Source organism: Drosophila grimshawi, unplaced genomic scaffold (assembly GCF_018153295.1).
Source record: "Drosophila grimshawi isolate 15287-2541.00 unplaced genomic scaffold, ASM1815329v1 contig_311, whole genome shotgun sequence".
Taxonomy (NCBI): domain Eukaryota; kingdom Metazoa; phylum Arthropoda; class Insecta; order Diptera; family Drosophilidae; genus Drosophila; species Drosophila grimshawi.
This window is the reverse complement of record NW_025063098.1, coordinates 22085825-22110540: the sequence shown is the minus strand read 5'-3', so window position 1 is coordinate 22110540 and position 24716 is coordinate 22085825. Positions and strand designations below refer to the sequence as shown.

The following is a 24716-nucleotide window of genomic DNA, read 5'->3' as shown; positions in this document are numbered from 1 at the left end:
GAATTGAGAGTTGTTGGTGGGAGTGGGGGAGGGTGGGTGGGTATAGACGAAAGACAAATACATGATGTTAATGATTTGTTGTTGTAAGTGTATGTGTATGTGTGTGTGTGTGTGAGTGTGTGTCATGTATGCACTACGATATATATCAAATTGACGTACAACATGGAAAAACGCTTTACTGTTTATGACAGGTGCCCTGCTCTGGTCGCTCTGTGCGCTTTAGTGTGTGGGAGCGCCTAACATGTTTTCATCATAATAAATTTAAGCATAACATAGATGAAACTGTTGTGTCTAAGCTGCATCGGCAAACACACACTACACACACACACACACACACACACACACACACATACACACACCCACACACACACACTATGCACACACACCCACCCACAGCAGGACGAGTGAGTTTATAATTGTGAACAGTTGTCCGTTCAGTGAGTGTTTCGCTCTGGCAAACACGAGTAGCTCAACATACAAAAATGTATACACACCCACACACACACACACACCCACACATACACCCACACACCCACACACTTACACACTCACACACACACACTCACACACACCCATGCACACATAGTGTACATTTTCAAGGTGATTGCAAGCAAAAGTTGCTCTAGCATCCTTCTTCACTTCACAGCGTGTTCTTAATCCGATTTGCCAGCGCAGTTCGTCTACCAGTTGAATCCTTTGATTTACTGCTGACATTTGATTATGATTTCTGTTCCATTTATATCATTTGACTTCAAAGCGAACCGACACTTTTTGTGGTTGTGGCTTCTAATTAAATACGATTTTTGAGCACATTTCGAATGAGCTGCGTAGCATTTGCAACGTATTTCGGGTTTTTGGGTTTAGTTTTGGGGTTTCGAGTCTTGCTCTCATTTGCCATTTTGTGGCCAGCAGTTGCAGCTGTGGCACAGTTGCTGCTTCAACTGAACGGGTATAGTTTGTGCAATGTTAAAACAACATCGACACACAAATGCAATCGAATACACAATTTTCTGTACAAATATTGTGGTTGTCCAATGTAGCTTTGCTATATTTGATTTATATTTGTTTTGAATCTTTGTTATCTCGTGTAATATTATTATAACATGTATACGTAACTGATTATAATTTGAAATATTCATCGTCCAATCAAGCGAAGCATTCAGCTGCATATGCTATTAATGCGACTCAAGATCTCAACGCAATCAAAGTAATTATTGCATACAAATTAAGTAAAATTAGGCTGTTCCCAATTCTATTATTATCCAAAGACTACGCAGCAGTAAATTGTGAAATTGGAACTCAGAACTCATTTGATTATATAGCTGACCATTACAGTTACAGACAATAAATAGTTTGTTATTGTGAAGGCTTTTAAGTTCAATTGGGCCTATATATGTACATAGTTTTAATTATTATGATCCTGCTGGCTTAGCTGGCTGACGATGGTGTTGCGAGTCTGAAAGTCATTTAATTATCTAGACATTTGTGAGCTTGTAAAGCATTGTAAATTAATTTCCATGCAGCAGATTTGCTTGAATTTTATCTGCATTTGTTGCTAGGATGCGTGCGTCAACTGCAAATAAATGGCGCAAATGCCAAAGTTTGCTCATTAAAATGAAAACGAATCACTGGAAAAACACCAAGGATGCCAGAATACGTTTGTAATACGCTAACGTCGAAATGCTCCATGCTATCATGTGGCACATGGCTAAGGGGATGGCGTGGAGTATGGGGCCCGGAGCCTGGGGCCTGGGGCCTGGGGCGTGGCCATGGGTGTAACAATGTCAACCGCAACGAAATCTGACAAACGGAAGAGACCTGCACAATGCCGCATTCAACATTCAGCATTCCACATTCAGCATTTAGCATTTAGCATCCCACTAAAACCTGCCACCTAACCATGACAATGACAATGCGGCAAGCAGCGCTCGGAAAGTGTCAATAAATTTTATGCAGACGCCATTTGCATTCGCATATACATATTTTTTTTTTGCATTTTTACTGTTGTTGTGGCTATTGTTGTTCTGCTGTTCGGTTGCTTAGCTGTCTACCTAGACATTATGTTAATTTACAGCTTTTAAATGCAGGTTTTAATTGCATGTTGTGCAACTAAAGCGATCAAAAACCGCAAAATGGCTGCAATAATCCGCGCAACTGTCATGTAAACAAGCTGTCTGGCAATATATGTATATATACATATATATTCAAAAGTTAACAAACGGCACCACAAACAGGTGTAACCGACTAGGTGGCAGATGGCAGATGGCAGGTGGCACGTGGCTGTTGAGGCAACCGCAGCTTTGGTCTTTTGCAAATTGCTCTCCAAGGATGTGTGCGACTAAATGCGGGGAGATCAAAAACTTTGACGGGGACCATCATGATGACGATGTCGATACTCCTTCTGCTGGCGGCAGACAGGCCCAAGGAGCCACATAACATTACGCTAATAACCACAAGTATTCATACACACGCATTACACCTTACACACACACACACACATACAAAGGTGACTAAAGCGAGAGCTTTAGGGACTTGCAGACTGACAGGCGACATGATTAAGCTATTTGTTCGCTATAGCTTTACTTATTTGTGATGCTTCCTGTTAGTACATTAATTGAAGATTAGAATCATTTCGAAATGATTAAGCAAACTAAGAGTGCGATTGTCTCATATTTTGAGTGCCGTCTTTAATTCTAATGCCAATTGTCAGTATTGAAAGCAATCGAAAATTGCTATTCTTAAAGTTTTGCAAAATTTCTGTTTAATTCCTATATCTTTTATTTAGTTAAATGTATTGCTATAACAGAAATTAACATACTTTCATCATTTTTCTCAATACTATTGGCATTATTCATACCATACTGAAAGAGCATAAGCTAATTCGCTTTTGACACTTTTGTCGCCATTTATAATCTTCAGCGGCGCTGTCTACGAATTGCCTGTGCAAATGTCTGCTTGTCCTTCAGCACACACACTCACTCAAACACACACACACACACACACACATACACTTGAAAATTTAATGGCTGACACTGCTGTTGGCACTTAGAGTGCCCGTCCGCATCCGCAGCGGCTCCTCACCCTGCATCCGCGACACCTCAGACGAGCAGCTCATGTTACAGACAATTTGCGTTAAATTTACAAGTAACGTCGTTTGCCAAATGCCAGACCACTGAGATACCAGAGCCGTACGCTTCTTATTGTTGCTGTTGCTTTTATTGCTGCTGTTGCTGTTGTTGCTGTTGTTGTTGCTGCTTGGGTGGGCGTAACCACAGTCGTTGACGAGCAGCAACAGCAGCAGCAGCACCAGCAGCAGCAGCAGCGACGGCAACAGCAATTAATGTGGATTTTCATGAAAATGAGTTTTCCTAATAGTTTATTTAGCCCGAAAATAAAATCGTGGCGATAAAACCCGTTGATTAAGAGAGACGCACTGGCAACGCCAGCTGCAGGTAGGCCAACGGTTTGCATAGCTGCGCAGATAAGCTGAAGATGAGTCCGCCGTCAAGGATACGCATCAAGTTGCCACAGCAGCTTCTCATTCTGCAGTTTTTCTTGTTGTTTTTATTGTTTTTATTTTTTCGTTGCTGTTGTTGTTGTTGTTGCGAAAACTCGTTATCTCAATCTCGAGTGCTGACATACATAATTATGAATATTATGTTGCAAGGCTTCAGTGCATATTTGTGTCGGCTGCCAGAAGCTGGTAAGGTGAGTTTGATTTATTGCCAATTAGCTGAGTAATTAAATTCTAATATTATGACCCGCTATTAATTGGCACTTAAGCTGCAAATGTCATCAAATTTAACGGAAGATCAATAGGCATGTAATGAGTACCCTAAATATTACGCATACGCCTCGACGGTCAATTAATGAACGAATGAATAACTCGTTTGCTAACTAAACGATTTACGGAACACTAACAAAATCTGGGAACAGCTTTAATATGCCTAAAGCACTGGCATGCTAATTAACTTTCAATTCACGCAGCGCCCAAAACTACGCTTCGAAGGTCCTGACGGACTGAAGACCAAAGGCAAAGGGCACTGAGTAAGGCCAAAGTTTGACTACTCGTTCTTAAAGTTGTCTGTATGCCAATGGAATTTCCATTTGCATATTCGTTTCGATTTTGATTTTGAATTTCACTTTTATTCAAATGTATCTGAACGCCGCCACTCAACGTCAAGCATCAACACTAACAACTGTGCCCGCACAGATGTTAGAACTTATTTCCTGACTTCGCTGACTTTGATATTTGATTTATATATTTGTATTTGTATTTATTTTTGTTTGTCAAAAAACTAGATGATTTGGAATCTGCTTTGAGGAGCACTTCAAGCTGCCAACTTTGTGCACGTTCAAGGCAACTTGATCGATAAGTGGCTAATAGTAAAAGCGATTCGGAAAACTACTTACGCTTTTGGTTGGCTTGTTGGAACGTACCTGCAAAAGAGGAAAAATCAATTAAATATCTTAATAAAAGTGCCGAGTTGAAAGTTAATTGCAATCATGTGCACATCATAATGAAAAAGTGAAGTCTCATAATATGATACGATGCGAATGTTAAGTAATGGCTGAGGTTGTGCAAAGAAGACGACGATAAGAATATTGAAGAGCGACTTCAAAGATACAATTTCGCTGCGCTTGTGTTTGTAATGTGTGTGTGTGTGTGTCATTAAATGCAGATACAATTGCAACACGGCCTCCGCATTCATCATTGTCGGCGGAGCGTACACAAAAGGCGTCTTGGAGGAGGCACACAAACACACGCAGCAAATTTCCTCTGGCCGTGGCATGAAACAAAGCATATAATACTGCAGAAATATATAGCTATAGATTTAGCTATATAGCTATGGTTTACAGCATCAACTCAATAGACGGCATTATGCATTCTGGTCGTGTGTTCCTTCGTGTGTGCTGAAGCACCTCATGTTGCATGCTGCTAATCAATCATGGCTGCAGTTAGAGCGACTGCTCTTCCAGCTGCCGCTCTCAATGGGCAATTATTGATTGATGCCAAGTACACCGAGCACAGAGCACATGGCGCACAGCACAGGGAACAGCGTTCGGGGGTCTTGCTCAAGTGGCATACGTTGCAGCTGCATTGTAACCCTGATCTAGTGCCCCTTTTCTATGGAATCTTGTGTGCCTGTTGTCGCTACAGTCAATGCGGCTGCATGTCAATGTTAAGATTTTAGACATTGAAATTTTCCATCGACATTCTTTTTTTTTATATTGTGTTTTGCTTTCTCTTTTGGCGAAAAATCTTAAGGTTTCAATATGCTTTGATGAGTAATAGAAATTATTACATTATTATAATAGGCAATAGAAAGTGCATCTTGTGTCAGTGGCCAAATAGAGTATATACAACCCAAACTACAAATGCAAATTTCACTCTCTGTTTGAAACCTGTTTCTATTTTATGTGATATGAACGGAAATTTAATTTCCCTGTGTGAATAGTTAGTTATATTTTTCTTCTATTAAGTCAACGTTTTAAGGTCACTTCGAGTACAAAATTTGAAGTGACTGCATGTCTTTGTTGTAACTGTTTTCAGCTGTTATCGTTTATGGTCTACGCTTCCTAATTGTTTATTTTTATTGAAAATATTAAATAAATATTTTGTTGGCATCATTTTATTGTGGTTGCTATTCGAGGCTTTTGTTTGTGTTGCCAACCTGTACATATTTTCTGTATATTAATATTAGTCTTTTGTATTTGTGTAAAAACCAATTTAAATATACAATCAAATATTCGGATGACTTCTCTGGCAACAATGCTACTGGAAAGTCTGCTAAGAAAATTGTATTTCCATTTTTAAATAGCATACAGTTTGTGTGGCTTTGATTGTATTAGCATATTATTTTATTTAATTTGAAAGCAAAATGAATTTGAGCCTTGCAACGCCATCACAATAAATTTATTCAAATGAGTCATGAAAATTAAGCGAAACTGCCGCACAACGGAGACAACTGAGTACGAGTCAGAGCCAGAGTCACACTCGTAGTCAGGGGAGAAGGTAATTGAAGAAATGCGAGAGATGTAGATAAGACAAAGCTAAGAATACTACGCAAGACAAATAAAACTATAAATATGGGCAAATCTTTGTGTCGCTCTTCAGCTGAGAGGTTGAAACTTATTTACATAAGTGCTGGCGCACGTGTTTGATATTTCTTTTAGTTTTATGCCAGACAATGTCAAACACACACACACACACACACGCATATATATATATATAATCACGCATACGCATACTGGCACATAAATACTTACACATATGCCCGCTGATAATTCAATAAACTAAACAAGATTCTGCACAAGATTTATGGGTTTGCTGAACGTACACTTAAGAACCGCACCGTCTAAGTTGAGTTGAGGAGCCCCAAAAACAGCGCTGAGAGGTTTATAAATCTTCATTTCAACACACACAAAACACACAACAAACATCTTCATCTTTAGCAACATCTTTGTGCGTGACATCAGCGCCAAGTTGGCTTAGATAATCGGGGTGGTGGTGGGCGTGCTTATTAAAATGCTATCTGGATGATGGCGGCCATTTTAAAATTGGCTTTCATAATGAATGGCACGCAGCTGTTTCAGCTGAATTGCCAACACTTATGCTCAATAAATGCCTATAAATTCGCGCCACAATATGCGGCACGGCCGAGACATTAAAATGCACAAGGCATGCCACAAGGTAAACAAAACAGACAAATGTCAAAAATAAAATATGTTCGCCTCTGTTCGCTTCGCTGCGTGTCCAAGCATAACACAAATCTGTGTATTATTTACGCGGCATAAAGCAGTTTCGTTTTGAAAACCCAAACATTTGTTACACCCAGCTGCTGTACACTCCAGGTTGGGCCAACACTTATTGGCCGACGCGTCGGCACCGCTAACTCCTCGTCCTTCCCGTCCTTCTGCTCATCCTACTCCGGCTAGCTGGGGCAGTGCCTTAACGTGTACACATTAAATTGATGGCGTAGACGGCAACATTTGCCAGGCAAGCGAATTGATTAATTGACAGTTGACTCAGCGGCATTTTCAAAATTCGCACAGTCACTTTGGCCATTGGCCATTGGCCATTGACATTGGTCATAATGCCTAATGTCCAGCATTTTTATTTATATCCATTATGCCAAATGCGATAAATGCTGTGCAGCGATTTGACTTTGTCACATTACACAAAACTGCATTAAATTTCAGTCCATTAGACTCAGGCTATCTGTCTATAGTTGGCCCTCATTTTCTTTGGTGTCTTCTATCTGCAGTTTACACATCGCTGACTGCAATGCCTGACGCTATCTCAGCATGCAAATCAACAATTTTCGCATGCAAATGAGCCAATTCACAATTATGGTCAACAATTTTAGATCACAGAAGAAGAGAGAGAGAAAGAGAGGGAGGGAGAGTGAAAATCTTGGAAACTCGGTTGAGAGTTGCTAATTTGACTCTTTAGCTGACTTTGTTTCTAGTTTGTTTTCAATTTTTGCTCACAAATTGCACAATTTCCTTTGGGTAATTGCTTTTTGCACACACAACCCACACAACTCGGTCGAACTGTGTCGAGTTACTGTGGCTGTATTTGTGTCGGCCTGTCACTTTTTCATTGCAAACTGTTAATAGCTAATTACAGTTGGTTTGGAATGCGCGATTAGATATTTGGTAATGCGAACAACGCGCCGAAAATCCCAGCATTTGCATAATACGGACTTAGAACACGGCCGTTATATTGGCCATGTTGAAAGCGTTAAGAGTAAACTATACAACAAATATTGATATGCGAACGTGCAATCATAAAACGTGACATTTATTGAGAGGTCGAATTTTAGCAAAAAAAAAAAAAAGAAATAGAAAACAGAAATCGACTGTCCATAAATATGTGTGTAAATATATATGCATATGCGACAGTTACTGTGCGTTGTATATATATATATATATATATATATATATATATATGTGAACACTTTCAGGAGGAAAAAGGTAGCTAAACTCAAAATGAAACGCAATTTACATACTGCATGCTTGTTTGTTAGGGGAGTGTGTAAAGTGTGTGTAGATTTTTATGAGCACTCATTCTCACACACACACACACACACACACACACACGGATTCAATGCCACGCCCGTTGTGGAGTCTGTCAAGCCAAAGGTAAAGGTAAACCAAACGACTTGGCCTAATCTGCATAATAATAAACCACACACACACGCACACAGAGCAGAGACTCAATTTCGAGCACAAAAAGTACCAAATTGCCGCCCCAGCAGCCACAGTCTTGCAGCATGAGGCAGAAATCCCTACTCGGCCTGTCTTCTGCGTGTTGTGAGTTCTCAACTTTGCCCACTTGCCATATTTAATATTGTGTAAATTGAATTTCCATCACTTTATGATTACTTGATGCTTTCAGACGGAAATATAACGGACACAACCGATTCAAGACCAGTCGACACGATACACACAACAACTCAACTCAATTGACTTCAGGTCCATGTGAATATACAACAAAAAGTAAAAAAAACATTGTAGTCAAAGATTTTATACACTTGCTGGCACTGGACGTTATACTAATCTGATCTAGAACAACATCCTTTCATCCTTTTCTTTTTCAATCCAACTCTCTTTACGATTTAATATTAATATTACAGATAGTTGATTGATATTGATTCATATTTGCGAATTTTAGTTTAAGCTATTTCTGAGAGTTGAATAGAATATGAACTCTGTTTCAGATAGATTTATTTGTGAATATAGTAATATATGACACAAACAGAAGACACACACATCATCAAATATTATCCATATAGAGTCAATAATGCAAAGATTTCATGAACAAAATTGTTAGGGTATCAAAAAAAAAAAGGCCTGAAAAAAGAATAAAGATAAAAATTGGCAAGTGCTGCGAAAATCAATCACTCAAGTGAGTAATTTTAATTTCAGCTTAATTTTTCGCATTGAGCAAGGGAGACAAAGTCGTTGGCTCATAAGACTTGAGCAAATAGCTATAGGAGAAATTTTCCAATAGAGAGAACTTAAGCTTAGTGATAAGTGCAAAGAATGTTGTTTAGGAATGTGTTATTAAACACACCTAAGTATGTACTTCACATCCAGTTCGGATTACGTGAGTTGAGAACTTGTAGCTAAAATCTTTGCGTAGTAATACGATTTTAATTTGCACCCAATAACAATTATTTTAAGACGAAGTCAAGTTGAATGCATTGTGAAGTATATTTGTTGGCTTTTAGCTTGACTTCCATTCATTCCATGATTCCAGTTGCATTCTAGTGTCGGTTTTCTATTTTAATTTTCCCCTACTTATCCCCAAAGGCAAACTGCACTTTAATGCGACAGCAATGTTTAAATTTTTTATCAATTGACTGGCAAGCATCAGTGACAGGAGCTGCACTAATAAAAGTTTATTGCCCATGTGCAGGTTGCCTTTCAGGTTGCCTTTCAGGTTGCCTTTTTCCACCTCCTTCTCAGCTAGAGCGTTCTTATTGGCAATTTGCAATGTCGTGGCAACAGCACAGAGAGCTGGCAAATTTGCATATGTGTTTGCATCACAATTCGCAACTGGCACCTGCTGAATTGTCACCACCCGGGCCCCCGTGCAAAAGGAGTCAAACCAAGCGCCTGCTGGTTGATAATTGCATGCCAAACGATATATTTGAGTGTTGATATTGAGTTTGATTTTGATTGGGAATTGGTTGGGAAGCGTTTTCACATCAGTCGGCTGCCAATGGCAACACTTGTCTGACAGTAATTTCAATGGCAACAGACTGTCACAAACAAAAGTGGCACTTGCTTTTACAGTATTAAGAGTGCTCCATTTAATCCCCTAACTAAGTTAATTTATTAATTTCACTTTATTGCGGTTTTACGGCTTTCAGTGGTGCTTACCTTTTCATGCACTTTGTTTCGCTTTGTTCTGTTGCCCATACAAAAGTTGTTGATTTTTTTTTTTACTGCAGCGATTAATAATAGAAAGTTGTACGCATTGAATTGGCTTTATTTTATTGCTGGTGTTATTATTATTATTTTTTGTTTACAGCTCGCGCGCGTTTTGCATAAATTGTATATACTTTGAAATTTATTGCATTAAGTTTTCTTTTTAAATTTGATTTTAAACATTTATTTATTTAGATATTTTTCAATTGAATTTCGAGTCAACTCGGTTATTAACATTTCTTGGGAGTATATATAGGTTTCTCTTTTGTGAACAGACACATACATACATAACGCTTTAGTATACATTGAAAGTTAACTAATTACGTACATTTACCCATATGTATTTGGTATTTAAGTGGTATTGACTTTATATATATATATATATATACATATATATATATGTCTATGTATACTTGAATTAATACACACACATAAAACTTATCCAAAAGTAATTTGATATATAAAATGCATATCATTTACTAGAACTATGCCAACAGCTTGATTTCTGAACCCCATTCATATTCTATATAACTTTGCTGCGATTAACAAGTGCAGTTGCAGTTGATCAGTATTCATCAGTACCAATTTGATTTCAAGTTATGCTGACTTCTTGAGTTCTTGCTATTGTCCTTCGTTTGCTGTATTTGCTCTTGGCTCATCCTCTATTTGTGGGGAGTGAGAAACTCAATGGGTTTTCATCAGCGCTGCTCCTGGCCACATGTTGCGTGCTTGGACTTTGGCTTGGTTGTCAATTGAGACGTTAAAGTTAATGTACATTTACATATCGCTTAATTGATTATTTTGCTTGTGTGCGTGTGTGTGTGTGTCTGTGTGTGTATAAGTTGTATGCAACATCAATAAAACATCAATAAAAACTTGTTAACAACACTTGTATAAAATCGCGATTTTACGACGGTTGGGTTACACATTAGCAAATGCTATATATGTATATATATATATATATATAGATATATATATCATGTATACATGAATATATGCAGTTTAATTCATAACAACACTTAACACACAAGGATAACTACTACTTATAGAATGTCTTCGGCGTGAGGAATGATCAAAATTTATTTTGTTAATTTTGTTCACATATCCTAATAATTTCACATCACAGCCAATGGGTACTGACGATGGGATGCGCTCTCTCTCTCTCTCGCTCTCTCTCTCTCTCTCTCGCTCTCTCTCGTTTCGCTCTCTATTTGATATCGCCCTTTATCGCTCTTTTCCTCTTGCTTGCTCCGACAGTTCTCCTTATCCTTTCTCCTTCACTCGTCGCATATGGGATTCTGTGTGGATTGGAGATTCTACGCTGATTGTGTGATTATGATTATGTTGGCATCGATCGTAAACGGCGGCATGCTGTTTGTTGTTGTTGTTGTGGTTGTGGTTGTGGTTGGCACTGCTTATTGGCCCGCGAACTGTGTGTTGGGCGCAATTAACAATTTGATATCCTCTGTTATCCATCTGGGAAGTTGCCAGGTCCCAGCTGGAGCATATCTCATTTGGGCTCCTCAAACTGCTGGCCAACCACAATGATGATCACAATGAACACCGCCAGCAGCACCAAGATGCAGCAGATGGCCACAGCGACCATGGCACTGTTGCTCATACTGAAGTTTAATATGCGTACGTCTTTTCCTCTTACTCAACAAGCGCTCGCTGCGGATGTGGATGCGGACGTGGATGTGTTCAAGCTTTTAGCGACTTGCGTCCAGTTGCTGTTTGGGATACAGAGATTTTGTATTCTTCTCTGTGCTACCTCTTTTTTTTCGTTTTTTTTTTTGTGTCTGGGGTTTTTTGGGCTGCTTTTGGCCCGGTTATGTCTGTGCACAGTTGAAATCATCCGCGGGGACTAACTGTAATGTATACCCATTGCCCAATTGCTTGTCATAACTTCCCACGACCCATCCGTTGTCATTGATAGATGCCCTTATATTGCTGTGGGCGGCACACAAACAAATTGCCAACCATAAATCCCGAGAACTGCCTATCAGTCGCTCGGCAATGCGTAAAACGCTAGCCGGATGGTTCTGGCTACATTCTTGCAACAACTCCCCAACCATCAACCGGCCCCATTGCGCCGTGTGACAGCTTGTGGACAGCCCCCAAAAACTTGTCATATGCCGCTTCTTGCTTTTGTGCAGAAACAAATTGCACAATCTGTGTGTGTATGTGTGTGTGTGTGGATTTGTGTGTGTGTGGATTTGTGTGTGACTCTGGCACTTCATCAGGAAGCGCACAAGTGGAAATTTGACAAAAATCACGACCTATAATGGCGAGAACAATGACGCACCCAATGAGTGTGTGTGTGTTTGCTTTTGACATTTGATGAATGTATTTGTCGATACTGCTGTCTGCGTGTGTTTTATATCCTTGAGATAATACATATCTGCTGTTGCATTCCCCGACAGCTGACTGCAATTTGAAGTGTCTATTAACGTGTCTGCTAGCGGCTGAGCCAATAATAACGGGTTGCTTCAATTTATTATAATGTCAAGTTCGGCAAGCGAGCTTTGCAATAATTGACACACACAACATTTCCAGTCGAGTGAAGAAGCAAAAACTGCCGGAAATTCTATTTCCGGCTAGCAAAAGTGTGAAAAAGTGTTTCGTGAAGTTAACGTTAGATTATAGATTGCATAGCACATTTCATAATAAAGAGCAGATATTCTTGGAATCTGAAAACTTGTTGTGTGGTGAAAATTGCAATGAACAATAATAGAGTTATTGATTCAGCAGCAAAATGTTATCAATATTTAATGGCTGCACATGTCAATTACTGAGAACACCTCATGCCGATCCTGGTAATAGGATATGCCTGTATAGAATGTTTGACACAAATGAATTGATTTCACTGACATTTGCCCAATGAGAAAAGAAAAAATGCAATAATAAAAAATAAATATAGCAAGAAAAACACAATTTAGTTTAGTTTTTCACAGCGAACACCTCCTGCCAGCCAGGCGGAAGGTGGGCAGCATTGAGCGTAGAAACTAATGCAGCCCAACACCATCGAATGGACGCAGCTGCGAGCTGCCAGTCAAAAAAAAAATAAATAAATAAATACAAAAAACGTACAAAGAAATTGTGTATTGAATGTTTGCACAGAAAGGCTGGCAAATCCCTTAGCAGACATTTCAACCTACACATTTAACATTTTCAGTTTCAATTCAGCGATATTTATACAGAAAACGGAATGCAGAAGGCAAACACATGTTTTTAGTCTGGAGCTCCCTAAATCATCCAATAATATTTATATTAAAGTTAGCGTTCTCTGCGCCGGGCAACATAATAATTAGGCCGGGTCGCTGTACGTAATTTATCCAAGCTCATCACTGGCAACTGACAGGATATGCGATTTGGCAAGGCGCCGGCCGCAAACTTATTTAAATATTTTTGCTGTATTTTATTCAGTCTGCGCTGGCGTTGCTTTATGTGTTTTTGATGTTGTTTTTTTTTTTTTTGTTTTTGTTGCTTTTCACATGCCATGCCCAGAATTTTGTTTTTTGTCCGCCGCTTTATTTTGTGTGTCTGTGTGTGTGTTATTTTTTATGTTCTTGTTTTGCGCGGAAGTGAAAAGCGAAGCATAGTTTCAACTGGTTGGCTTTTGTTTTTGCTGTCCGGGTCCCTTTTCGCTGTCCCTTTGAATTGGTCAATTAATATTAATGAAATGGCAGCATTTACCGCCGCTCAACCCTCCCCCATCCAATTAAATGCCCCTCGCTGTGTGATAAATGTAGGTGGTGCATTATTTATGCTGCTTTGTCTCGCCGTTAGCTGTGCCCCAGAACAACATCATAAACTCAATGATATCACAAAGCCAGTTAACGTTTGCTGATGATCAAAGCGTTTTCCCTCTGTGGATTATATTGTAATAAGTCAATTTATCAGCTTACTTGCCTACTTACACAGGTACACGACAAGCTGATATATACATGAATAGAGATATAAAATACAAGGCAAGCAGTGCGTATACGCAATGTATAGTAGGCCGCGGCTCGCATTGTGTGTGTTTTATGGCAAACGATAATAAGCCTGAAAAGTATTCATACTTTCGCATTGTGCTGACACACATGTGACCAGGGAATAAAGGCAAAGTTAGCTGGCTGACTTTTTACTGCCAGCCAGCTACTGAATAAAAGGTCTAAGGGCAGACGAGGGGAGACACTCCACAGACTAACAGCACATTTCGCTGACACATATCGCCAGCCGTTTTGTCTATGCTGGATCTTAATTAAATTAGCGCGACCCCAACAATAAAAACAAAGAAAAAAAAAACAAACCAAAAACAAAAACCCAAAAAACAACAACAATACGAGTGGCAGCTGGCTTTGAAAGGAACGCGCCACAGGACAGGCCCAAGATGACAGCACATCAGCCAAGCGAAATGGCAATACGCACCACGTATTTATCGTATTCTCTTGTGAAATAAAATACATTTTGCAATTTCGTTTAGTTTTTATGCGCACATTTACAGAAATTTGCTTTTGCGGGCTGAATGTGTGGACCATGACGCCGCCAACGAAGCTGCTGCCTTCCAGTCACTGTCAGAGGTTACAGCAAGAGATGAAAGTTGCCCGATTGGGTTGTCGAAATACGTCGCCATCGACATCATCCACTGCTGGTGACGTTGTCAAAATTTAAGCTTTTACATGAATTCAATTTGTGAATAAAATAAAACAAAGATAAGCGAAAATGGAAAGCTCGCGTCGTTGAGTGAAAAACTATTGCTAACTACTAGATGACTAATTGTCAAAAATTTAAGCTGCTTCATGAAGTCAATTTGTGAATAACAAAAAATCAAAAACGATTTTAAAGCGAGCAAAAAGCTACTGCTAACCGAATTGTAGTAAATTGTTTGGCGTTTAGTTTGCGTAGGCATTTCAAAGGAGGCGAGGGATGGAGGGGGGAGGTGCACAGCTTTGGGGCCAAGTTCAACTGCAGTCCTGACCTTGAGGCAAGTGTTGGCCCCCATGGGCGGCTTAGTTGCTGTGTAGACAAACAATGGCAGCATAAATGCTTCAAAAGTGCTTTAAGATTGTTGTTGTAGTAGTTGTTGTAGTTGTTGTTGTTGTTCTTTGCAGCAGCTGTTTTCTTGCAATGTCAAAAGTCAAAAGTGCATTAAAATAATTGCACTTGTTTAGTCAGAGCTGCGGCAACTGCCAGCAGCCAAGCAGTCAGCGAACATTTCTGATTTTTTAAGCACATAGAAAACGCTGCCAGGTGTGGCTGTGTGCATGCTATAAGTATTTCCGTCACTGAACCACACTTAAGCCCGATTTTTGCTGCAAAAATATCTTTTGTCTTAGTTTTCAGGCGCTGCCGCGTCTGCCGCTCAATGTTGCAAACAGAGAGCGAGTGAGGAAGAGAGATTTATGTGTCTCATGGCTGATGCTGTAAGTAACTTAACCTCGACACAGAGGCCGCGCTTGCCCTTGTGTCGCGTCCCAAAGCACTGGACCACCCTCTCCACCCCCGCCCCCCTCTTTCCTTCCCCCGCCGCTGTTAGCTAGGCATCACTGTGCTGTCCTGTTGCATGCTTCGCTTTCACTTTTGCCGTATGCGGATGCTTTAAAGATTACGCAAATGCGACACAAAGGCATTTTTTGTGCCACAAAAGATAACGTAATATGGCAGACGAGGGTAGTCAAAAGGACGCTGGCCTCGTCCTGGCCGCTTTGTGAACCAACGTGCCTCCCAACGAAGATTGATGAAATTCTTGGCTAAATGACATTCCCATTTGCGTGGGTCTTAGTACAGTTTATATACATATACTTGAATTGGTCGCTTGGTTATCAACACGTTTCAAGTATGTTAACATTATCCAATCCACTCTTTATGAATTGGTGTCCCAAACCTTCGTCAGTATTGCATTTTTATCTATCATAGGAAATAAGTTGCTGACGGTTTCAACATGTGCGGGATTTAGGAAAGCAATTTTCCTTTGAGATGAACTGAGTCGTTTAGCATTTATAATTGTTACTTATTTATTTATGGACCCATTCGAAAAGGGAAATAAAAAAATATATATAGTATATATAGAAATTTGCGATTTGTAATATAAGTTTTCGTATATTTCGGCGATAACTTTCCAATTAATACAATTGTAAAGATACAGCCTTCAAATTTATATATAATACAACCTAACATATTATTGATAAGGTCTAAAAATTTAATTAAGAACGGCTAAGAGACGCTAATAGCCTAAAAGTATTTTCATATTGAATAAACTACTATCAGCAATACTCATATGTAATTAACAGATCGGTTCAAGGTATCTTCTAGTCGAGCTATTTCAATTATCTCGAATGCCTCGAAATCTACACAAGTTAGTGAAAACGGAACAGTAGCAAAAATACTTCCCATTGCTGATGCCTGATTTAATATTTTTAATGAAACTTTAATGCAACGTGTGTGGCAAATTAAACATGCACCAATATTACCAATTCAAATAAGCAAAAGTTCAATGTATATTCATTTTTTGGGATTTTTCAGTATATCTCTCGAATTTTATCTTATTGAAAAATTGACTCATTACAACATTTATAAAATCAGATTTTCTTTTTAATGAATTTTAAAAATAATTTCGTATTATTATTCGAGCTCATCCAATCGAGCGCTGCACGTAGCTCCATTATCATAATTCTGACCGATTAATACTTAATGGGCACAGAAACTTTTCCAGCTACGCACATTAACGAGTTTCTATTGGAATCGGCAGAAATGTTGATGCGTTGGACGATTGGGATACGTTGTGCCCCAACCACCAGGACCAATCGCTTTGCGCAGTTGCTAGCAATACATTCATAATGCAGAAAAGTTTCTTTGTTTGTTACAACATCGTACAAGTTTCGCCTTGTAATGCTGTCAAGTTTAGTCAGTTTGCCTCGATTGACCATTGAAATTGATTGTCCGGCTGCAGTTGAGTGAAAATGACTTGAGCATCTTGAGGGCTAATTGATTGGATTGCCTGAATAATGGAATCGAATTGGCATTCAGTTATAAATAAGAAAACATATACTGAGCTCATTTTATTTCAATTTTGACTTGTGCCTTTGAAAAAGCTAATGACAAAAAGCCAATAATACGCAAGTTATAAATATTTAATTTTGATAAATAGATGTACATAGAAATTGATCAATATTTAGCACACTGAGAACATTACAAATGTAACATTTACGTCATCTTCCATCTGCCATATTCATTTGTTTCAGTCATAATATTATATATGAAATGATAATAAACAGCATAGCTGATAAATACTATGAGAAACAAATAAATTATGTAAATAGAAAGCAATGTTTGTATCTGCCTTATAGTTGACTAGGCGTATACTTAATGTATTTGCCATTGGACAACTACGGCCGTTACTCTGATGCTGCTCACAATTAATAAAGTGTCAAGATTCTGATGAGGAGGCTAAGCTGTTAGCTTGTAGATACTTTGTATTTTCGTTGAACTTCAAAAGGCAAGAGTGGTTGATAATTGGGCAATTATTACGTTTTAATCAACAAACTCATTAGGCCTGTTGACAAACCCATTTAAGTGATGGGCGTGGTCACGCCCATCGCTGAAAACTGGCACTGTCATTGCCAGGGGCAAGCTGTCCGCTGCTAAAGTTGGTTGGCTGCAAACTTTGTGCTTGGCAGGCATCACAGTTGATAGCATTACAAAGTTGCAACATGTTTCTATATTTATATATATTTCATATCATATGACAGCAACGCATGTTGCAACTAGGAAAACTGGTCGGAAACTCGCACAGCTTGAGGAAGGGGAGAATGGCAAGCAGTAGCAAAAGTATAAAAATAAATAACTAAAGCGCTTTTTAGCTCATGTGCTGCAAATGCTAATTAATTTCGGCTTATGGCTTTTGAAAACGTTGCGCATACGCAACGTGCAACCAATGCCAATGAGCAAAATTATAATAATTTCTTTCCTTTGCCGCTAAATAGAAATGAAAAAGCGCAGCGTCCCGGAAATAATCAAAAAACAAAACGGAACTTACCAAAGCCACACCCACAGCATAACCCTCAACGCCCAACTCTCAATGCTTAGCAGTTTCCTTCGCATTTCGTGCGGCACACAAAAAAAAAAAAAAGTTACGGCAAACGTTCAGTCATATGAGCAGAGGGCGTGGCTGGTGAAAGGTTCTCACGGGTCTATACTCGAGATAAGCGAGTACAGCTCATTATAAAATACCTATATAGTGCGTCAACTGCGGTTGTGCCTGGATTCTGGAGTCTGGATTCTGGAGTCTGGATTCTGGAGTCTGGATTCTGGAGTCTGGATTCTGGATTCTGGCACAGCGCCCCGACCAATCGTGATTTTAATGATGCACACAAAAACCGAGCGACAGCAAATGAATAAATAATTTATGCGTAAAAACCCAAGGACAGACGGGCCTTACACTCGGGCCACATTTATAGTCGTCAGACTGACTTCTGCTTTTTTTAGCATTTACCACACGTAGCAACTTTTATCTCTCCATTAGCCGCAGGGCGAAAGGAGGCAACGGAATGAACGGACCTGAGTTCGTACACATGGAAAAAGGGTTGTGGTTATCACTTCAATCTACTGTTTGCTTATCACCTGGCCAGCAATACAAACACAAGCAAATACGAGTACAAAACAGGTTGCGATTGGCCATTGATTGACTATTTGCACAGTTGGCACGTTTCAATCTTGCGTCGATTGGCAAATTGTTGCTAGCCAGGCCAAAAGAGCATGGAGTGGAATGGGCTCCTCCTCACTCCAGTCGACACCTTTCTTGACTCACTTTGTGTTCTTTTTTTCTGTTTATTTTTATATTTTTTTTGTTTGCCCAAGCATTTTAATTAGTTATTTGACCTTAGCGTTTATTTAATGAGAAGCGTTATCAATATTGTTGCCAGTCGCCTGTCAGTGACAGGCAAGTCATTTAGTATACAGCGGTAGCCAACAGAGAAGACCAATTAGATTTGCTACTCAATTGCTCCCCAGGGATATAACATTTTTGCATTTCATAATGAGATAGTTCTTCTGTTCGCCTGCATTGGCAATCCATAGAGTCCCTTAACAATTGCAATCCAAACTACTTTGCTCTCGCTTGTATGCATCGATATTGTGAGGAGGATTTCATCGAAATCACTGGCAACAATGGCGAAATCTGTCGCAATTGGTTTGCCTGTTGAGTGAACCAACTAATATTGTATACCTAAGATGTATGTAGTATTCATTTATTGATTGTGATTTCGGACACAAATCCAATAAAATTGTTCGAGAAACGAGGGAGAACTATTCAGTTAAATTATCCCCTCATATATTAGTCCTAAGTCCACAGCAAGACCCAAATTCATCTCCACTCGTATCTCAACTGTGCACAGACATAAGTATTAGAAAACTTTATAGTTCTTGAGCTACATTTTTGTTTTTATATTTATATTTACGCTTTGTATATGTGAAACCTAATCCTTTAATTATATTTATTTGTTGCTTAAGCTCTTTTACTCAATCTTATCGTTTAATGATGACCGAAAAACTCGCGCTGCAAACTAAAATCGCGTATTGAGCACACAAAGAGCATGGGTACGAAAAATAAATGTAAATTATGCAAAACTGAAAATCACCAAAGCGTTAAAAAAAATGGGCGACACGCGACTTTAAGCAATCTTTTGCAGTTGTAAGCGACGCTTGCAAGCACGAGCCAAAAAGTAACGGATAAGCTGCTGCTTAAGCTTGCCACACAATACGACTTTGACTGCTACTGCTGCTGTTACTGCTGCTGCTGCTGCTGCTGCTGCTGCTGCTGCTGAAGCGCTGACTGAAGCGACTTGGCGTGCTTGGCCGACTGTCATCGACTAAGCGGCTTCGTGCACTGCTACCAGCATATATAAAATCACAAAAGCATTCGCCAGCCAATACACAGAGAGAGAAAGTAATAGAGAGAGAGAGAGAGAGAGCGAGAGAGAGAGTGTGTGTGTGTGCTGGCAAGGAGTGGGAAAGCTTTCGCCATAACTCTGACAGCGCTCGCTGGCTGCCTGCTCGACAATCGACGATGGACGCTACTCACATCCAATAAATCTTAAATCAAATTGAATTTATGTTTTTTTTTATTTCGACTTTTTTTTTGTGTTTGTTTCTTGTTAATGTCCAACTCAGTCGGCCTCATCGCTTTGGGGCCATGCTTTTTGCTCGTGTCCTCTTGCTGCTGTTTAGCTTTGGCTTCTGTTCAGCTTTGGCTTTATATTAGTTGCTAGGTGTTTATTCTGCGATTTTATTACAATTGCTGCAGCTACGATTGAGTGAGTCTCACTTATTGCATTTGTGTCCAGTGCCTGGCCACATTTTCATTGTGATCATTCGATAGGTTGCCGCTTGTATTTGCCACCGGGTTGGCAACAGAGTCCAACAGCTGCAACACCTTAAGTTTGATTTTAGATTTTATTTTCTTAGCATTTAGCCAGCACAGGACAATTGAAGGATATAAAGAAGGAAAAGTCAGCGATTTGTGCGCGCCAAACAATAGCTTTAATACCCAATAAACAATTTCAATAGTCACTGATAAAAACTCAGGACGTGATAAGGTAGTAATGCAAACAAACTGCGCAGACGTGAGCTTTAAGAGAGACACATCGAGAGAGCGAGGGAGAGAGAGATAAAGACAGATAGAGAGAGGGAGAGAGAGAGAGAGAGAGCGAGTAACAGTAACAATAGAACCAGCAGCAGCTGGATGCTGCTTAGCTGCTGGCTCAACTGATAAGGAAGTAATGAGCAGGCGAGACAGACTTGAATTTACTTTAATCGCTTCTCGGATAGCTGCGGCTAGCGATAATAATGAGGCACATTTAACGAATTGTCATTGATTTCCGTTTGAACTCGCTTCCCTTTTGTTTACTTTTGGTTTTTTGGTACATTAAGCAGAAGACTCTGCCCCCCGCTTACCGCGCTCAAGCTTTTGATAGCCCCCATTTGGGTCTATCGACTGAGGATCGCAAATTGAATTTGCTCAAGCAGCTGCTTGCCGCGCCATATACACTCTTAAATAATTATTTTCGCATTTAATTAATAAGTTTGACGCACAAGTGCAACAACATCAACAACAAAAGCGAAAAACTTTGCCAAAAAAAAAGGTCGCCGCCCATTGTCTCTGTGACCGAAACTTTATAATAATGTTATACCCTGAGCCCATTAAAAATGGTTATGAAGGGTATAATAAAGTTGTGCAAATGTATGTAACAGGCACAAGGAAACTCCTTGGACCCCATAAAATAGATACATTCTTGATTAGCATCAGCAGCCGAGAGTTTCGAATTTTTAAATTTCATTTAAGCGATAACTGCATCGACGTCACGCATATCGATACTAATCGATTTCCGATAGCAATAAAAGACACAAAAACGCTGCCATCGTTTTGATAAATTGTACAAGCAGATTAAGCAACAAATACACTTATATTGAACAAGCTGGGTTGAGGATATCTCCCAGTCGAGCTCACTTGACTAGAGCCTTCTAAATTGCTTTTAATTTTTTTTTTTTTTTTGTGTGTTCTGTTAGGTTGTTTGAAAAATGAACAGCACAAAGCAAAAAAAAAGTCAAACACACCCAAAAGAAGATGTTAAAAAGTTGGCGCAAGGGATTCGCGCGCGAATCTCCCCGGGGCGATGTCCAGTATTGCTGGCCATTAAATTTGTGCCCTTTTTTTGTTGTTTTTGATTTTGGCTTTTGCATGTCAATATAAATAATGAGTGGCTGGCTGCTATTGCTTGTTTGCTTGTGTTGCGAGTGTGCCAATTTGTAAATATTGTCAAAGTTATTTAGGCAGAGCCTAAATGCTACAGTTGATTTGCTTATTTACTCAAGCAAGCCATCAGGCCATCTTAGCGCCAGTGGCAAGCAAATCAACAGAAAGCCCCAACAACACTTGACTTGATTGGCATTCCAAGGATATTTTTGGCTAGAACAATGGCCGAATTTTTGCCTCAATTTGTGCAGTGCAATATTAAGTTGTTGTTGTTGTTGTTGTTGTTGGATGGATTGACATAGAAATGTATATTTTGTGAAACTTAATTTAGTGTGTGCTGCCGATAAACAATGAACAATTAACAATGGACTTAAACAAATAGCACTTACCTGCATAGAACAAAGGTAGCAGATTGAAGACAATAACAAGCGGAAAAACAGTGCGTGCAAATTTTTGCATATCCATAAAGATTTTGACAGTCCGTGGGCCAAAGGAAGTGTCGGCGTTATCGCTTGTGCAGTGTTGATAGGCTGTTCGTTGTTTTGTTGTTGCTGCTGTTGTTGCAGTTGTTGCAAAGTTTTGACCTTGGTCGTGTTTGATTTTGGAAGATAAGCGTGATTGTATTGCTGCTTGACATGTGCTGTTGTTTGTTGCAGTTGCTGTTGTGGTGTTATTGTTTTTGCTGCTGCTGCTGCTGTTGTTGCTGTTGCTGTTGTTGTTGTTGTCGTGGACAGCCTGTTGAGAATGTTGAGCAGCAACAGTGGCAGCCACAGTAGCAACAGCAATACGTTGCCAGCCAATAGCGTTGTGGCCATCATTGACATTAGCACCATATGAGCCTGCGACAGGATATTGCTGATGCAGCAGCAATTGTTGCTGCCGTTGGTGCTGCTGCGTTTGCTTGACAACATGGGGTAGCATCCTGGTTTTTCTGCTGCTGCTGCTGCTGCTGCTGATGCTGGCAGCGAGCTCATGTATTGTCCATAACCAATTTGACGCACCTTTTTTACTTCCGTTCGTTTGTACATCATCTGATGATGATGATGCTGTTGTCGTTGCTGCTGTTGTTGCTGTTGCTGATGTTGCTGCCTCGAGTGTTGCTGGCGTAAGTGGCTGCCATGTTGTTGGTTCCAATTTACTTGGTGTTGCTGTTGTTGTTGTGTGGCACAGAAACGTTTCGCTTTCAAATTGCTTCCGTTTGCTGCTGCTGTTGCTGTTGACCGTGTGCTGCTGTTGTTTTTGTTGTTGTTGTAAGAGTTGGCGTGTTGTGGAAGAAGTAGAATTGTTTGTTGTTGTTGTTGTTGGTGTGTTATAGAAATGTCGTATCTGTGCTGAGGCCATGTTGTGCCCTGCAAAACGGAAAGAGCATGAAACATAATATGTTAAAAAGATGCGAGCAACAACAACAAAAATCGAAGAAGCAGAAAACGAGTCCTTTAACTGAGCACAAAAGCCCCCACATCGCCCCAAGTTGCCCAACCAACAAATGATACACGAATTGAACACATTGCGATTGACCAATAGACCCAAGCTCATTGATGCGACTTTGATGGAGTTCGGGAGACTTCGGGTACTCCCCGGTACTTGCCACTATTTAATGGGGTATTCCTTTTGACTTTGTGCGCGTGCCGGGAGGATTAAGCGTACCGCTTGATGTTCGCTGATGCTCTCTCTCTCTCTCTCTCTCTCTGTGTATTTAGGCTATCTGCCATCTGCGCTACTTTTTAATCAATTTGCACTGGCGTTTGCCAGCGAGGCAAATCCTTTGACGTTTTTGTTAACCATTTCTTGGCTCGAATGAGGGTCCGTCTGGACCATTCTTTTTATATATTTGCAATTGCCAACGGCTTGTTTTCTTTACTCCTTCTCTTTTCGGCTTCTTTTTTTTCGCAATTTGAAGCTCATCTTATTGAATCGATATGTATATGTATGCAGTGAGTGCGACAGATAATCAGTTGTTGTTTTTGAATATTTTCTGATTCTAGCTTCAGCGCATTCTGCCCAAAAACATCATCGTCAGGCAATCATCAGTACTTAAAATAAATGCGCGGGCTTTATTTTTATATATTAAAGAGTTATTCAATTCAAATAAGTCAATAAGCAAAAACATGGATTATTTTGGATCTTTCGAAAAACTTTGATAAACCGAACATCTTATTTAAGGTTAAGTATGTCACCCACCAACTTTCAAAACTTATAATTTTGGAGTATCTATTAAAGTAAAAACAGAAGATAAATTAAACTCTACTCTTATGGCTTGCTGCCTTCTAACAGTCAAACACTGCTAACCGTTTACAACTGTCAACAGCCATTAGCGAACCATAACATTCTTAACATATTATAGCAAGTCCTCTTTTTATGGCGCTGACAAACGTAAACATTCTCAAGCTTTTGATCAAAAGCTGTTAGCAAAGTTGTTGACATTGTAAGCTTAAAAAGCTTTTCAGCTTTCCTTTTGTGAAAAGGAGAATGTTGGGATGTTTAGCACAGAGCTTTTAGCACATGTTTGTGGTCATAACTAATATTGGGTATCATAACGCTTCAGCTGTGAATAATAATAAATTATCTTCAAGTGCATTAGATTAGCTTTGCTGGAGCGTCACGCCCACATTCTTAAGCCTCACACCCACACACACACATACACAAACATATATACACAAACATTTATCAAATTTTTGCGACGTCAATAGCAGAATGACAAGAGTCTAACTCATTTGCTCATTTTCCCATTTTCACTATTGTCTTGGGGTTATCTAACACACATTTTTGCCTACGTATGTCTGCGTGTGTGTGTATGTGTATGTATGTCCTTATGGTGATTACACACACTAATAATAAAGTAAAAATTGCAACAATGAACGCATAGTTTGTCTCATTGTCATGTTCAGCTGATGGTAAACAGACATTGCCACAAAACAGAGCAGAGCAACAAACACAGCAACAGAAATGAACGGCAAACGGAAACAGAACTGAGCACAACGCCCACACGTAACACGGACACATAAAGTGCTCGTAATCAACGTAAAATTCCAAGGCACAC

General features: G+C 39.6%; 2 protein-coding genes across 7 annotated transcripts in view; both read right to left on the bottom strand.

Annotated features, from left to right (window-relative positions):
* Window positions 1-24716, bottom strand: part of LOC6568570 (cubilin) — a 50744-nt gene that overhangs the window by 7812 nt on the left and 18216 nt on the right. For all 6 annotated transcript variants that reach the window (XM_043215173.1, XM_032740535.2, XM_043215174.1 and 3 more), the window contains one exon: window positions 22066-23025. In XM_043215173.1, coding sequence (XP_043071108.1) covers window positions 22066-23017 — 952 coding nt within the window. In that variant the 5' untranslated portion in view covers window positions 23018-23025. The remainder of the gene's footprint in view (window positions 1-22065; window positions 23026-24716) is intronic.
* LOC116805833 lies at window positions 10927-19755 on the bottom strand. Its single transcript, XM_032740541.2, has 2 exons — window positions 19383-19755; window positions 10927-11672 (listed from the first exon to the last, which is right to left on the bottom strand). Exon 2 carries the CDS (start codon window positions 11561-11563, stop codon window positions 11453-11455), a length of 111 nt encoding a protein of 36 aa, XP_032596432.1. The 5' UTR covers window positions 11564-11672; window positions 19383-19755; the 3' UTR covers window positions 10927-11452.